This window comes from Bombina bombina, chromosome 6 (assembly GCF_027579735.1).
Source record: "Bombina bombina isolate aBomBom1 chromosome 6, aBomBom1.pri, whole genome shotgun sequence".
Lineage (NCBI taxonomy): Eukaryota > Metazoa > Chordata > Amphibia > Anura > Bombinatoridae > Bombina > Bombina bombina.
In genome coordinates, this window is record NC_069504.1 from 40,862,389 (window position 1) to 40,877,192 (window position 14,804).

The 14,804-nt window shown below is 37.7% G+C and overlaps 1 protein-coding gene across 1 annotated transcript in view; it reads right to left on the reverse strand.

Annotated features, from left to right (window-relative positions):
• Nucleotides 1-2,334: 2,334 nt before the first annotated feature.
• COPG2 (COPI coat complex subunit gamma 2) overlaps nt 2,335-14,804 on the reverse strand; it is a 205,231-nt gene continuing 192,761 nt past the window's right edge. The window contains exons 22-24 of the mRNA XM_053716386.1: nt 12,708-12,846; nt 12,366-12,464; nt 2,335-3,150 (exon numbers count right to left, since the gene is read on the reverse strand). Of these exons, the coding sequence (XP_053572361.1) occupies nt 3,020-3,150; nt 12,366-12,464; nt 12,708-12,846 (369 nt within the window). The 3' untranslated portion in view covers nt 2,335-3,019. The remainder of the gene's footprint in view (nt 3,151-12,365; nt 12,465-12,707; nt 12,847-14,804) is intronic.

A 14,804-nucleotide genomic window follows, 5' to 3' on the forward strand; every position in this document is an offset into this window, starting at 1 on the left:
GTGTGTCCTGAATAAAGTCTGCCCAAAACGTTATTGCCCACAAAACGTTAAAGCACTCCCAAATCAAAAAACGTTTGCTCACAAACATTTGCCATTCAGTGTCAACCATATTTGTAACTGGCCCCATATGCAAGCTAAGTAATGCCCTTCTTTTAGCTCTAGGATTACTGCTTACCCTTACCCTCCTGGGTATAATGTCAGCCTTTCTGAAATACACAGTCTCTCCAGAAAAATATGACTGAACATACCTCATTGCTGCATAGCATGAAACCGTTCCTCACACTGAAGTTTCCTGTACTCCTCAGCCTCTGTGGGAACAGCAATGGACCTTAGTTACAAATGCTAAGATCATCATCCTCCAGGCAGCAGTCTTCATCCATCTGCTGCCTGAGAGTAAATAGTACACACCGGTACCATTTAAAATAACAAACTCTTGCTTGAAGAAATTAAAAACTAATATTTTATCACCTCTTTCACTTTACCCTTCCTAGTACTTAGAGTAGGCAAAGAGAATGATTGGGGGGTGGAGCTAAGGGAGGAGCTATATAGACAGCTCTGCTGTGGTGCTCTTTGCCACTTCCTGTTAGGAAGGATAATATCCCACAAGTAAAGGATGAATCCGTGGACTCGTCTTACCTTTTTAGAATAAAGTAAATTTGAAAATTGTTTAAAATTGCATGCCCTATCTGAATCATGAAAGCTTAATTTTGACTAGACTATTCCTTTAAAGGAATATGAAGCTGTGCTCCTTAAAACAATTAAAGTAAACATAAAAAGAAAGAGGTTGTGTTAAAAACAGCAAGCAACTTGTTTTCTTGTGAGGTGGGCACTTAGAAATTCTCAGCGTAGCCACCTGCCTTTAGTGCGATAAGAAAGCTGACTTGCAGAAATTACGTTCTAATGTATGCAGCAAAACTAATCTACTATGGATGGGCAAGACATTGACTGGAGCTAGTGCAGGTGTCTCCTAGCAACCACTTCAAAGGGAAGATTTATCACTTGCCTTCCTGTAGAGACCACAGTCCCATTTTGGGGCTGTCGCAGGAAGTAATGGACCCAGCACAAATTAAGTTAAAAAAATAAAAATATTAAAATGAAGAAAACTACGTATTGCAATGATTTCTGTATTATCCACTGCTTAGTGCTTCTCTTGATCTCTTTAAATAGTGCTTAGATGTATGTCGGCGCACAAATAAACTTGGAAAAAGGGCTTACATTTTCTGTATAAAAAAAAAAAATTGTTTCTGTTTTGGGAACTAAAAATCTTAAAGTGATGGTAAATTATCCCCTTTATTAAACAGATCCAGAATATTAGTGATATTTTAGATGGAATTTCATTCATCAGTTGTAATGAAGATGTGCTATAACGTACTATTTTTCTGTGAGCTAACGGTTAGAATTGTTGTCCAATCAGCGCTCTAGCTACAACAAAAAGTGCCTTAAGGGGATAGCACTGATTGGAGAACCGTTCAAATCTTTAGATCACAGAAACATTGATTTATGAAGTGGGGGTGGAGCGCAGGGTGTTTGAATTTCATATCTATATTAAAAAGTAAGATATATTGCATCTTCGTTACAACTTCATCTAAAATATCACTAACAGTCCTGATCTGTTTTTATAAAGAAGACATTTTAGCATCACTTTAAGGATCCTGAATGTGAAATTACCTATATCTTTAACCCATTTGCTGAGGTCAAAAACAGTTATTAGGGTCAGTAATGCATTAATCACATGCTCTTATAAACCAAGGCTGGATTAAAGGGATATGTTACCCATATGATAAATCACTTGGAACTGATACAGCATATTTGTAGCTCTGTGAGCAGTTATAAATCTGCTACTTTTGTACTATCATCTGCATGATGAAAAAAAACATCAGAATTGTCAGTGTGGAATGCACACTTTGCTTTATTCTGATCTCATTTGATTTCAGCATAATCTTGTGAGATTTCATAGTAAGCTGCCGTAAAAATAAAGTGCCTGTGACTGCAAATGCTAGATGCACACTAACTGGCAAATCCTGGGCCAAGCATTCTGATTGGCTACTTAAAGTCCCTTTACATTGTTGCTATTGGGGAAATTTAGAGGTAAAACATCTTCCTTGTTTAGAGAGATGTTCTTGTGATATTTTTAGTCAGATTTTTAACAGATATGCTGCATCACTTTTAAATAATTCAGCATTTGGGTAATGTTTATATTTATAACCTTATCAACCTCATATATAAGATACATTTCACACGTTCTGCAACTAATTGTTTTACTCATAACTGGCAGCAGAAAAAAAGACTTCTATTACCACAAAGTATGAAATATATTGCATTCACAAGAAGGTGTTAAAGGGCGTTATAGTATTTATTACAAATAAAATGTTTTTCAATAGCCACTTCAGACTTTATTTTAATTATTGAAAATTCATCAACTCAAGTTCAGGTTCAAAAACAACAAAAGGTCAAATCAGCTTTACATAAAACATTTTGACTTTGCAGACTATGTTAATTGGTTAGTCTGCAGGACAGATGGACATGGAGGAATGGTTCAGAAGGGTGTCAGCATCACAGTAAGGCTCTGTTCACTGACCCGATTGGTGAGCTGAGAAAGGACATGCAACTCAAACCAGTAACAAGATTAACCTACGTTGGGGTAAAACGTGTTGTTAGTAACAGATCTGTAGTATGAGCTGCACAGTCCTTAGCACATGGGAGATTTTTTTCTACCAAATATAACCTGGAGGGTTCAGACAATAAGCAAATCTTGTCATGGGCAGCCTCAGCAGGGACTCACTCTGGAATGGATAAGGATTATTTAACACCTTAACTGCCAAGAGTCCCCAAAGCCTGTATATTTATATGTGTGTTGCAGGCTTATTTGACAACCAAGCAGGTCACTATATATATATAAGGCTTAAAATGTGGGAGCTTATATGCCAGTTGCTGGCAGATATTGAGAGAAAGGCGTTCCTGAAATGTTGGATTTTGTGGTTGCAGAGAGATGTAGTGAGAGGTAGCACCCCCCTGCAGTTTAGCCTACAGATGCCAGGATAATATCTGATGGCGTTTCATCACTGCTCCTGACTGTGACTTGCATGGTGACCCCATCAGTCAGTGCGAGCCTTGACCTCACCAGCACATCATGGCCTCCTCTGAAGACCCCTAGAAAGGAGAAGAGACATCAGAAATCCTATTACTACAAGATCAGTATTCACTACATGCTGAAGGACTGAGCAGACCCTGCACTATTTGTGTAAACAGAATAGCAAGAGAAGCCTCTGGTTCACTGGTCTTCATGTACAGTTTATTAATGTACAAAATACACACAGAAAGGTCACAGCAGGTCCATATTTATATAAAAACAATGCTGCATGGACATAGCACTGTGACAGTCATATAATCTATTCTTTCTAAACAAGGGTTCAGGGGCAGCATCTGGTCCTCTGCATCAATGAGCAAAAAACAGAATTCAGTGATTTGCTCAGTTAATGTGTATTTGTACTAACGTTTGTACATTTAAAGCAGTGTTTCCCAACCGCGGTCCTCAAGTACCCCCAACAGTCCTGGCTTTCATTAAAGCTGAACCAGTGCACAGGTGAAGTAATCAGCTGATTAGTAACAAACCTGCTCTCATCCATCAGCTGATTATTTCACCTGTGCTCTAGTTCAGCTATAATGAAAACCAGGACTGATGGGGGTACTTGAGGACCGTGGTTGTGAAACACTGATTTAAAGGACCAGTGAATACAGTAGATTTGCATAATCGACAAATACACAATAACAAGACAATACAATAGCTTTGTCTGAATTACAAATGAGTAGTAGATTTTTTTCTGTCAAATTTCAAAGTTATGTTATGTCCATTTCCACTCCTCCTGTATCATGTGACAGCCATCAGCCAATCACAAGTGCATATATGTATATTCTGTGAATTCCTGCACATGCTCAGTAGGAGCTGGTGACTCAAAAAGACTGAGCACATTTTGTTAATAGAAGTAAATTGGAAAGTTGTTTAGAATTGCTGCTCTATCTGAATCATGAAAGATTCATTTTAAATTGAGTATCCCTTTATTATAGTATATAAAGTTAAATTAATTTCCTAAGTAATTAATAAAAATGTCATAATTCCAAGAAGTTCTCTGCAACATGATGTACAATGAAAAAAGAAAGAAAGGCGCTCCAATGGTGCAGAAAATCACAACAGATATTGAAATAAGCTCAAAATACCCCTCCACTGAATGTTACTCACAGAGGTAGCGCACTATATTGCAGTGCAAGTCAGGCAGGCTGGATAAATCAGAGACCACCAGCTGGCTCAGTCCGGATAACAGTTCCAACACCCTGTGTGTGCTGTATATAAAAAGAGATAGGGGAGGCTCCAATGGTGCAGAAAATCACAACAAATGATGATATTAAAAATTGCCCCTCCAATGAATAATACTCACAAAAATAGCGCACTATACTGCAGTGCAAGTCAGGCAGGCTGGATAAACCACCAGTTAGCTCACTCCGGCAAGCAAGTGACATATATAGAACAGTCTCCAAATAAAACTCACAAATCCCACCTATAGGTGAGGGGTAATTTATTGTGAACAATGTTAAAATCTAAAACAATCTGCAACGCGTTTCTCAGTGCTTATGGCTCTGTTTCCTCCGGCAGTGAATATAAGTAAATGAACAATACAACATATATAAAGCCTTTAGTTAACCAGACAAATATACAGGTGTCCAATGTCTGTGTGCAAATTTGCATACATAATCCTAATTAACAACAAGCTTCTGCTGTGTAAAAGTGAACCCCTTAGAAACATTCTTCCACCGTGGTTAAACATCCAAAATACAATATATCATTCTCATTTAGATCAGACATCTGATTCAAATATCTCCACAATCCCATATATTGGGAACAAATACCTTGTTATATCTTAGAGGCATTGTACCACCGTTATTATTGAACATCCATAATGGGATATATCATTCCTATTTGAATCAGGTATCTGTTTCAAACGCCTCCACAATAACATATATTGCATATAAATACAAAAACAAAGTTTATACCTTGTTACAGTATCTCCAATCCCAGCTTCTGCTGTGTAAAAGTGAACCCCTTAGAAACATTCTTCCACCGTGGTTAAATATCCAAAATACAATATATCATTCTCATTTAGATCAGACATCTGATTCAAATATCTCCACAATCATATTAGGAACAAATAAAAAAGTTAATACCTTGTTATATCACATAGAAGTTAGCCTCTAAGAGGCATTGTACCACCGTTATTATTGAACATCCATAATGGGATATATCATTCCTATTTGAATCAGGTATTTGTTTCAAACGCCTCCACAATAACATATATTGCATATAAATACAAAAACAAAGATGATACCTTGTTACAATATCGCCAATCCTAGCGTGTCTATACTATTTGGAGCACTTCCGCATTCTGATGATCCTGCTCTGTGTCATGAGTAACACGTGATGCGACGGTCCCAATCAAGATCCGAGAAGCCGATCCACCACGAGGTTTCTATAAAATGGAAAAGCTTTACGTCAGGCACAACCAGGTATCACAATGCAGAAGTGGTCTAGACACAGCCATGAAAGTGCGAGACTGGTTGGGGATGCAACTAAAATATTGCAGTGACATCCAAAAATTCGTTAAACATATGAGAGACTTAAAATAAAAAATAAAAACCTAAAACAACACATGAAAATCTATATTCAAATAAATCTAATAACTGACCTACAGAAAAGATAAGATAAAAAAAACTCAGCATAATACCATATTCTATATTATTTTAAAACTGGTCGGTCTATCCTAGAAAGTTATACTAAATGTATGGTCGATTGATAACACCAAAAGGAACCAATTACGATCTATGTGTATTCTACTCCAAAATAATGTGAATGGACCAAGATCAGGAATGCATATGAATATATATATATATATATATGTAAAGATAATATTCATCTTGGATCAAACCCTATTTGGCTGCATCAAAATAAACCTATTGGAAAGCTGCCAGGTCTATGTTTTCATTGAGACCTTCAGGCGATAGAGTTTTCAATTTCCAGATCCAATAGGTTTCCCTTTGGCACAGCCTACTGAACTTCTTATAATGTATGGATTTAGGGATATGCTGACTCTATGGATTTTTTGGATGTTACCTTGGGTTGGGATGAGGATGGGAGTATTTACTTCAAAACCTTCTTCAAGAAGGTAGATTGCAATAGCTATATTGATAAGAGAAGCAATCATCACCCAAGATGGCTAAACAATATTCCATATAGTCAGTTTTGCAGATTACGAAGAAACTGCAAAAGGGATAAAGATTTAAAGAAAGAAGTGAACCTTTTAGCTAATAAATTAATGGAGAAGGGGTATGATTACAAATAATCTCCCAGGGCCTCCTGAAAGCATCAGCTAAAGATAGGGATAAGCTACTACAGACTAAGGTACGCAAAGAAAATAGATTTGAGAATTCTCCAAAATTTATAACACATTTCAACAGTAACTATATAGAAATTACCCATGTTCTTGAGAAATATTGACCCATTTTACAAAACGATTCAATGTTAAAGGGAATAGTAGGAGATATGCCACAATGTGTATGTAAAAGGGCCCCAACTTTAAAGAATTCCCTAGCTCCAAGTAGGATAGTGACTACTAAAAAGAACTATAGGGATTCAATGAAGCAACCTAATTGTTCAGGTTTTTTAATCTCAAGAAGGGTATTTTCAAATGTGCTAAACGTAGATGCATGACTTGTAGTTTTATTAGCCACAAGAAAACTACTTTCAAGTCCAATACTACAGATGAGGTTTATCCAATTAGGACTAGGATGACATGTGGAAGCATGTATGTGGTTCATCTGATCACATGTGGTAAGCAATACTGTGAGCGTACCAGTAGATGTTTGAGAACACGCTAGGGGGAGCACCTCAGGAATATTAAGAGGAAGTATATCAAACAAAGTGTACCTGCCCATAGAACACAAACATGAGGGTAGGGAGGACACTTATCAAATTATTCCCATTGAGTATATCCCTAAATCCATACATTATAATAGGTTCAATAGGCTGAGCCAAAGGGAAACCTATTGGATATGGAAATTGAAATATGAATATTATCTTTACATATATATATATATATATATATATATACATATATATATATATATATATATATATATATATATATATATTTATATTTATATGCATTCCTGATCTTGGTCCATTCACATTATTATGGAGTAGAATACACATAGATCATAATTTACTCCTTTTGGTGTTATCAATCGACCATACATTTAGTGTAACTTATTAGGATAGACCGGGTATCAGGGCATCAGACTAAGCCAGTTTTAAAATAATAATATAGAATAAGGTATTATGCTATGTTTTTTATCTTATCTTTTCTGTAGGTCACTTATTAGATTTATTTGAATATAGATTTTTATGTATTGTTTTAGGCTTTTATTTATGTTATTTTAAGTCTCTTATATGTTTAATGTCACCACAATATTTTAGTTGCATCCCCAACCAGTCTCGCACTTTCAAGGCTGTGTCTAGACCACTTCCGCATTGTGATACCTGGTTGTGCCTGACGTAAAGCTTTTCAGTTGTTATGGAAACCTCGTGGTGGATCGGCTTCTCGGATTTTGATTGGGACCGTCGCATCATGTGTTACTCATGACACAGAGCCGGATCATCAGAATGCGGAATGGTTCCAAATAGTATAGACACGCTGGGATCGGAGATACTGTAACAAGGTATAAACTTTGTTTTTGTATTTATATGCAATATATGTTATTGTGGAGGCGTTTGAAACAGATACCTGATTCAAATAGGAATGATATATCCCATTATGGATGTTCAATAATAATGGTGGTACAATGCCTCTAAGAGGCTAACTTCTATATGACATAACAAGGTATTAACTTTTTTATTTGTTCCTAATATATGGGATTGTGGAGATATTTGAATCAGATGTCTGATCTAAATGAGAATGATATATTGTATTTTGGATGTTTAACCACGGTGGAAGAATGTTTCTAAGGGGTTCACTTTTACACAGCAGAAGCTTATTGTTAATTAGGATTATGTATGCAAATTTGCACAGACATTGGACACCTGTATATTTGTCTGGTTAACTAAAGGCTTTATATATGTTGTATTGTTCATTTACTTACATTCACTGCCGGAGGAAACAGTGCCATAAGAACTGAAAAACGCGTTGCAGATTGTTTTAGATATTAACGTTGTTCACAATAAATTACCCCTTACCTATAGGGGGGGATTGTTTTTACAAGGATTTGTGAGTTTTATTTGGAAACTGTTCTATATATGTCACTTGCTTGCCGGAGTGAGCCAGCTGGTGGGCTCTGATTTATCCAGCCTGCCTGACTTGCACTGCAATATAGTGCGTTATTTTTGTGAGTATTATTCACAGTAATATCATCATTTGTTGTGATTTTCTGCACCATTGGAGCCTCTTTCCCCCTCCCCTGTTTCTTTTTATATACAGCACACACAGAAACCTGTTATCCAGAGTGAGCCAGTTGGTGGGCTCTGATTTATCCAGCCTGCCTGACTTGCACTGTAATATAGTGCACTACCTCTGTGAGTAACATTCAGTGGAGGGGTATTTTGAGCTTATTTCAATATCTGTTGTGATTTTCTGCACCATTGGAGCGCCTTTCTTTCTTTTTTCATTGTACAGCATTTCCACTTGTCATAAGTAGAGCTGATCCTGGTGTTTATCTACCATCAACAGAAGCCTCTTGGGGGCGCCTTTGTCCTTTGGGACCATCTTTGATGGACACAATTTGGTTACTCTTTAACATGATATAATGTAATGTGCCCCTCCCCGCATAAAAAAGTAAATTTATGCTTACCTGATAAATTGATTTCTTCTATGGTAAGACGAGTCCACGGATTCATCCTTTACTTGTGGGATATTATCCTCCTGCTAACAGGAAGTGGCAAAGAGCACCACAGCAGAGCTGTCTATATAGCTCCTCCCTTAGCTCCACCCCCCAGTCATTTGACCGAAGGTACAGGAAGAAAAAGGAGAAACTATAAGGTGCAGAGGTGACTGAAGTTTAAATCAAAAAAATATAATCTGTCTTAAAATGACAGGGCGGGCCGTGGACTCGTCTTACCATAGAAGAAATCAATTTATCAGGTAAGCTTAAATTTACTTTTCTTCAATAAAGGTAAGACAAGTCCACGGATTCATCCTTTACTTGTGGGATACAATACCAAAGCTACAGGACACGGATGAACGGGAGGGACAAGACAGATGGTTAAACAGAAGGCACCACTGCTTGAAGAACTTTTCTCCCAAAAATACTCTCCGAAGAAGCAAAGGTATCACATTTTTAAAATTTGGAAAAGGTATGAAGCGAAGCCTTACAAATCTGTTCAACAGAAGCATCATTTTTAAAAGCCCATGTGGAAGCCACCGCTCTAGTAGAGTGAGCTGTAATTCTTTCAGGAGGCTGCTGTCCAGCAGTCTCGTATGCCAAACGGATGATGCTTTTCAGCCAAAAGGCAAGAGAGGTAGCCATAGCTTTTTGACCTCTACGTTTTCCAGAATAGACAACAAACAAAGAAGATGTTTGACGGAAATCTTTGGTCACTTGCAAGTAAAACTTTAAAGCACGAACCACGTCCAAGTTGTGCAATAGACGCTCCTTCTTAGAGGAAGGATTAGGACACAGAGAAGGAACAACAATTTCCTGATTAATATTCTTATTAGTAACAACCTTAGGAAGGAATCCAGGTTTGGTACGCAAAACCACCTTATCAGCATGGAAAACAAGATAAGGCGAGTCGCATTGCAATGCAGATAGTTCAGAAACTCTTCGAGCCGAAGAGATAGCAACTAAAAACAGAACTTTCCAAGATAGAAGCTTAATATCTATGGAATGCATAGGTTCAAACGGAACCCCTTGAAGAACTTTAAGAACTAAATTCAAACTCTATGGCGGAGCAACAGGTTTAAACACAGGCTTGATTCTAACTAAAGCCTGACAGAACGACTGAACGTCTGGAACATCTGCCAGACGTTTGTGCAGTAGAATTGATAAAGCAGATATCTGTCCCTTTAAGGAACTAGCTGATAGCCCCTTCTCCAATCCTTCTTGGAGAAAGGACAAAATCCTAGGAATCCTGATCTTACTCCATGAGTAGCCTTTGGATTTGCACCAATAAAGATATTTACGCCATATCTTATGATAAATTTTCCTGGTGACAGGCTTTCGAGCCTGAATCAAGGTATCTATGACGAGTCAGAGAACCCCGCATGGATAAGATCAAGCGTTCAATCTCCAAGCAGTCAGTCGCAGAGAAACTAGATTTGGATGCTGGAACAGACCTTGAATCAGAAGGTCCTGTCTCAGTGGCAGAGTCCATGGTGGAAGAGATGACATGTCCACAAGGTCTGCATACCAAGTCCTGCGTGGCCACGCAGGTGCTATCAAAATCACTGAAGCTCTCTCCTGTTTGATTCTGGCAATCAAACGAGGAAGGAGAGGAAATGGTGGAAACACATAAGCCAGGTTGAACGACCAGGGTACTGCTAGAGCATCTATCAGTACTGCCTGAGGATCCCTTGACCTGGACCCGTAACAAGGAAGTTTGGCATTCTGACGAGACGCCATCAGATCCAATTCTGGTGTGCCCCATTGCTGAATCAATTGTGCAAACACCTCCGAATGGAGTTCCCACTCCCCCGGATGAAAAGTCTGACGACTTAGAAAATCCGCTTTAGAACATTGTGAGGGTACATCGGATATGGCTAATAAAGCGTCAGAGGGCTCAGCGTTTGTTCTCACATCAGACCTACTGCGCTTCTCCTGCAACCCAGGCAGCTTAGATAAAACCTCTGTGAGGGTAGTATTGATAACTGCGGCCATATCTTGCAGGGTGAAAGAATTAGACGCACTAGAAGTACTTGGCGTCGCTTGTGCGGGCGTTAACGGTTGTGACACTTGGGGAGAATTAGATGGCATAACCTGATTCCCTTCTGACTGAGAATCATCCTGCAACATACTTTTAGTAGCTAAAATATGTTCTTTACAATTCAGTGGATGAGGGACACATTCTAAAGTGGAGGTTCCACAATGGCTTCTAAACATATTGAACATTGACTTTCCTCAATGTCAGACATGTTGAACAGGCTAGTAATGACTACAAACAAGCATGAAAACACTTTATTTAGTGAAAAAAATAATCTTAAAAAACGGTACTGCGCCTTTAAGAGAAAAAAAGCACACACGTTCTGCAAAACAGCCTAAACATGCACCAAATTTTTCAAAAGTGTGTATGCAGACACAATATAAGTAGTTAAGATTGCCCCACAAGGAATTTTAACATTTAACCCCTTAATTTGCAAACTGGATAGAAAATAGGCCCTGATCCGGAAAAAACACCCCCAGCACCTTGCCACAGCCCTGCTGTGGCCCTACCTGCCCTCAGGGATAGTAAATGTGGGGTAAAAGTTTCGATTTGGCCCAAAACATACACCAGGGCACTCAGGAGTTAGAGCTTGCTGCGAAAAACTAACTGCGCACCTGAGGCGCGAAAATAGGCCCCGCCCATCTCACTCGATGTCTCCACAGCCTCAAAGAACCGCAACAGAGCGGTTATAACTAGCCATGTGGGTTCTGAGACCCAAAAGTTAAGCCATGTGTGCCCTCAATAAAGTTGCCCAAAACGTTATTGCCCACAAAACGTTAAAGCACTACCAAATCATAAAAACGTTTGCTCACAAACATTTACAACTCAGTGTCAACCATATTTGTAATTGGCCCTATATGCAAGCTAAGTAATGACCTTCTTTTAGCTCTAGGATTACTGCTTACCCTTACCCTCCTGGGTATAATGTAACCCTTTCTGAAATACACAGTCTCTCCAGAAAAATATGACTGAACATACCTCATTGCTGCATAGCATGAAACCGTTCCTCACACTTAAGTTTCCTGTACTCCTCAGTCTCTGTGGGAACAGCAATGGACCTTAGTTACAAATGCTAAGATCATCATCCTCCAGGCAGCAGTCTTCATCCATCTGCTGCCTGAGAGTAAATAGTACACACCGGTACCATTTAAAATAACAAACTCTTGCTTGAAGAAATTAAAAACTAATATTTTATCACCTCTTTCACTTTACCCTTCCTAGTACTTAGAGTAGGCAAAGAGAATGACTGGGGGGTGGAGCTAAGGGAGGAGCTATATAGACCGCTCTGCTGTGGTGCTCTTTGCCACTTCCTGTTAGCAGGAGGATAATATCCCACAAGTAAAGGATGAATCCGTGGACTCGTCTTACCTTTATTGAAGAAAAACAAACAAACAGCGACTCCACTCACCTGATAGGTACAGCACATGAGAGCTTTTGTTGTCTGGCACCTTGTCAGACCTCTCACACGGCTGCAGTCCCAAAAATTTTATTATATTGTTAACAGCCTCTGCAATTATAAATAAACAAGAAAAAAAATAGTTAAATGACCTTTAAATACAAATGAAAGACAAAATCAGCAAGTGCATAATAAAAAGACAATGCAATAGCACTTACTGTGAATCTTAAAGGAGCAAACATTTTTTCTAACAAATGTCAAAATGTTCTTTAAATTTGCTGGGGATGTGATACTAAGGTGCTAGAAGACACCAGCAGATGGATTGGGGGGGGGGGGGGGGGGATATGATTTTACCTTCCAGTGTCTTTGTTGTACTGAGTGCAAACGTTTCCTCCTTCTCGTACTCATCACCTAACTCATCCCAAGCCACCCCAAAGTTTGGCTTTAGGACTTTCTGAATATGGTCTGCGAGAGTCACCTCCAAGTCTTCCACCTAGAAAGGGAACCAGAAATGAATGTTTTTATACCATAATCAGCCGTGTACCTGTGTATACTATACATCATCTGCTGTCTGAGACTGCCGGGCACCAGAATATACACAATTAAGTAGTACAACATGAATAGAATGTATATAGGTATTCACTTTGTTATAAATAATAATAATAATAATAAAGTAGTACAACATGAATAGAATATATATAGGTATTCACTTTGTTATAAATAATAATAAAGTAGTACAACATGAATAGAATATATATAGGTATTCACTTTGTTATAAATAATAATAATAAAGTAGTACAACATGAATAGAATATATATAGGTATTCACTTTGTTATAAATAATAATAAAGTAGTACAACATAAATAGAATATATATGGGTATTCACTATGATATTAATAATAATAATAAAGAAGTACAACATAAATAGAATATATATAGGTATTCACTGAGATATTAATAATAAAGTAGTACAACATGAATAGAATATATATAGGTATTCACTGAGATATTAATAATAAAGTAGTACAACATGAATAGAATATATATAGGTATTCACTGAGATTAATAATAAAGTAGTACAACATGAATAGAATATATATGGGTATTCACCAAGATATTAATAATAAAGTAGTACAACATGAATAGTATATATATATATATATATATATATATATATATATATATATATATATATATATATATAAATATATATATATATATATATATATTCACAGTCACCTAGATTACAGGTTTTGGGTTACTGTTTTAACGCTGAAAAAATGGCAATTTCAGCATAAAACCAGTAACACAGCCATTACGAGTTGTGTCGGTATAGCTATACCGCAAGCATTTTAGTCTATAATGCAACGTCAATCCCGCACTCCAAAAAATGCCATTTTTGTGTGGGATTTCCATAGCGTCGGTATTACAGGTTGTGCGGTGAGGCTAAAATGCTTGCATGACAGCCTATACCGACACAATCCATACTGTCATCTGAGACCAGTAGTCATGGATTTTGTGTAACAAAAATGTTACAAAGTACACTAACATCCATAAACTACCTATTAACCTCTAAACTGAGGCCCTCCCGCATTGCAAACACTGTATTAAACTTATTAACCCCTATTCAAATCAGCAAATAGGATGAGAGCTACTGAAATCCTATTGGCTGTTCAAAACAGCCAATAGGATAAGAGCTAATGAAATTCTATTGGCTATTCAAATCAGCCAATAGAATTTTAGTAGCTCTCATCCTATTGGCTGATTTGAACAGCCAATAGGATTTAAGAAGCTCTCATCCTATTAGCCGATTTGAATTTCAAGAATCAAATCAGCCAATAGGAATGCAAGGGACGCCATTTTGAAACGGCTCCCTTGCGTTGAAGATCCAGTGTACGGTGGTGACCGTATGAAGAGGATGCTCCGTGCCGGATGTCTTCAAGGATGGACCCGCTCCGCTCCGTTGGGATGAAGATAGAAGAAGTCGACTGGATAAAGACTTCTCGCCGCCTGGATGAGGATGGATGTCTGTACTTCAGAAACTGTAAATGGATCTTTGGGGGTTAGTGTTAGTTTTTTTAAAAACATTTTTGGGTGTTTTTTTAAAAAAAAATTAGGGTTTTAGGGTTTATGCAAAAGAGCTGAATGCCCTTTTAAAGGGTAATGTCCATACAAAATGCCCTTTTCAGGGCAATGGGTAGCTTAGGTTTTTGTTAGAGTTAGGTTTTTTATTTGGGTGGGTTGTTTGGGTGGTGGGTTTTACTGTTGGGGGGTCTTTGTATTTTTTTCCAGGTAAAAGAGCGGATTTCTTTAGGTCAATGCCCTACAAAGGGTCCTTTTAAGGGTTATTTGTAGTTTATTGTAAGCTAGGGTTTTTGATTTTATTTTTATAAGGCTATTAGATTAGGTGTAATTGTTTTTATTTTTGATCATTTCGTTTATTATTTTTC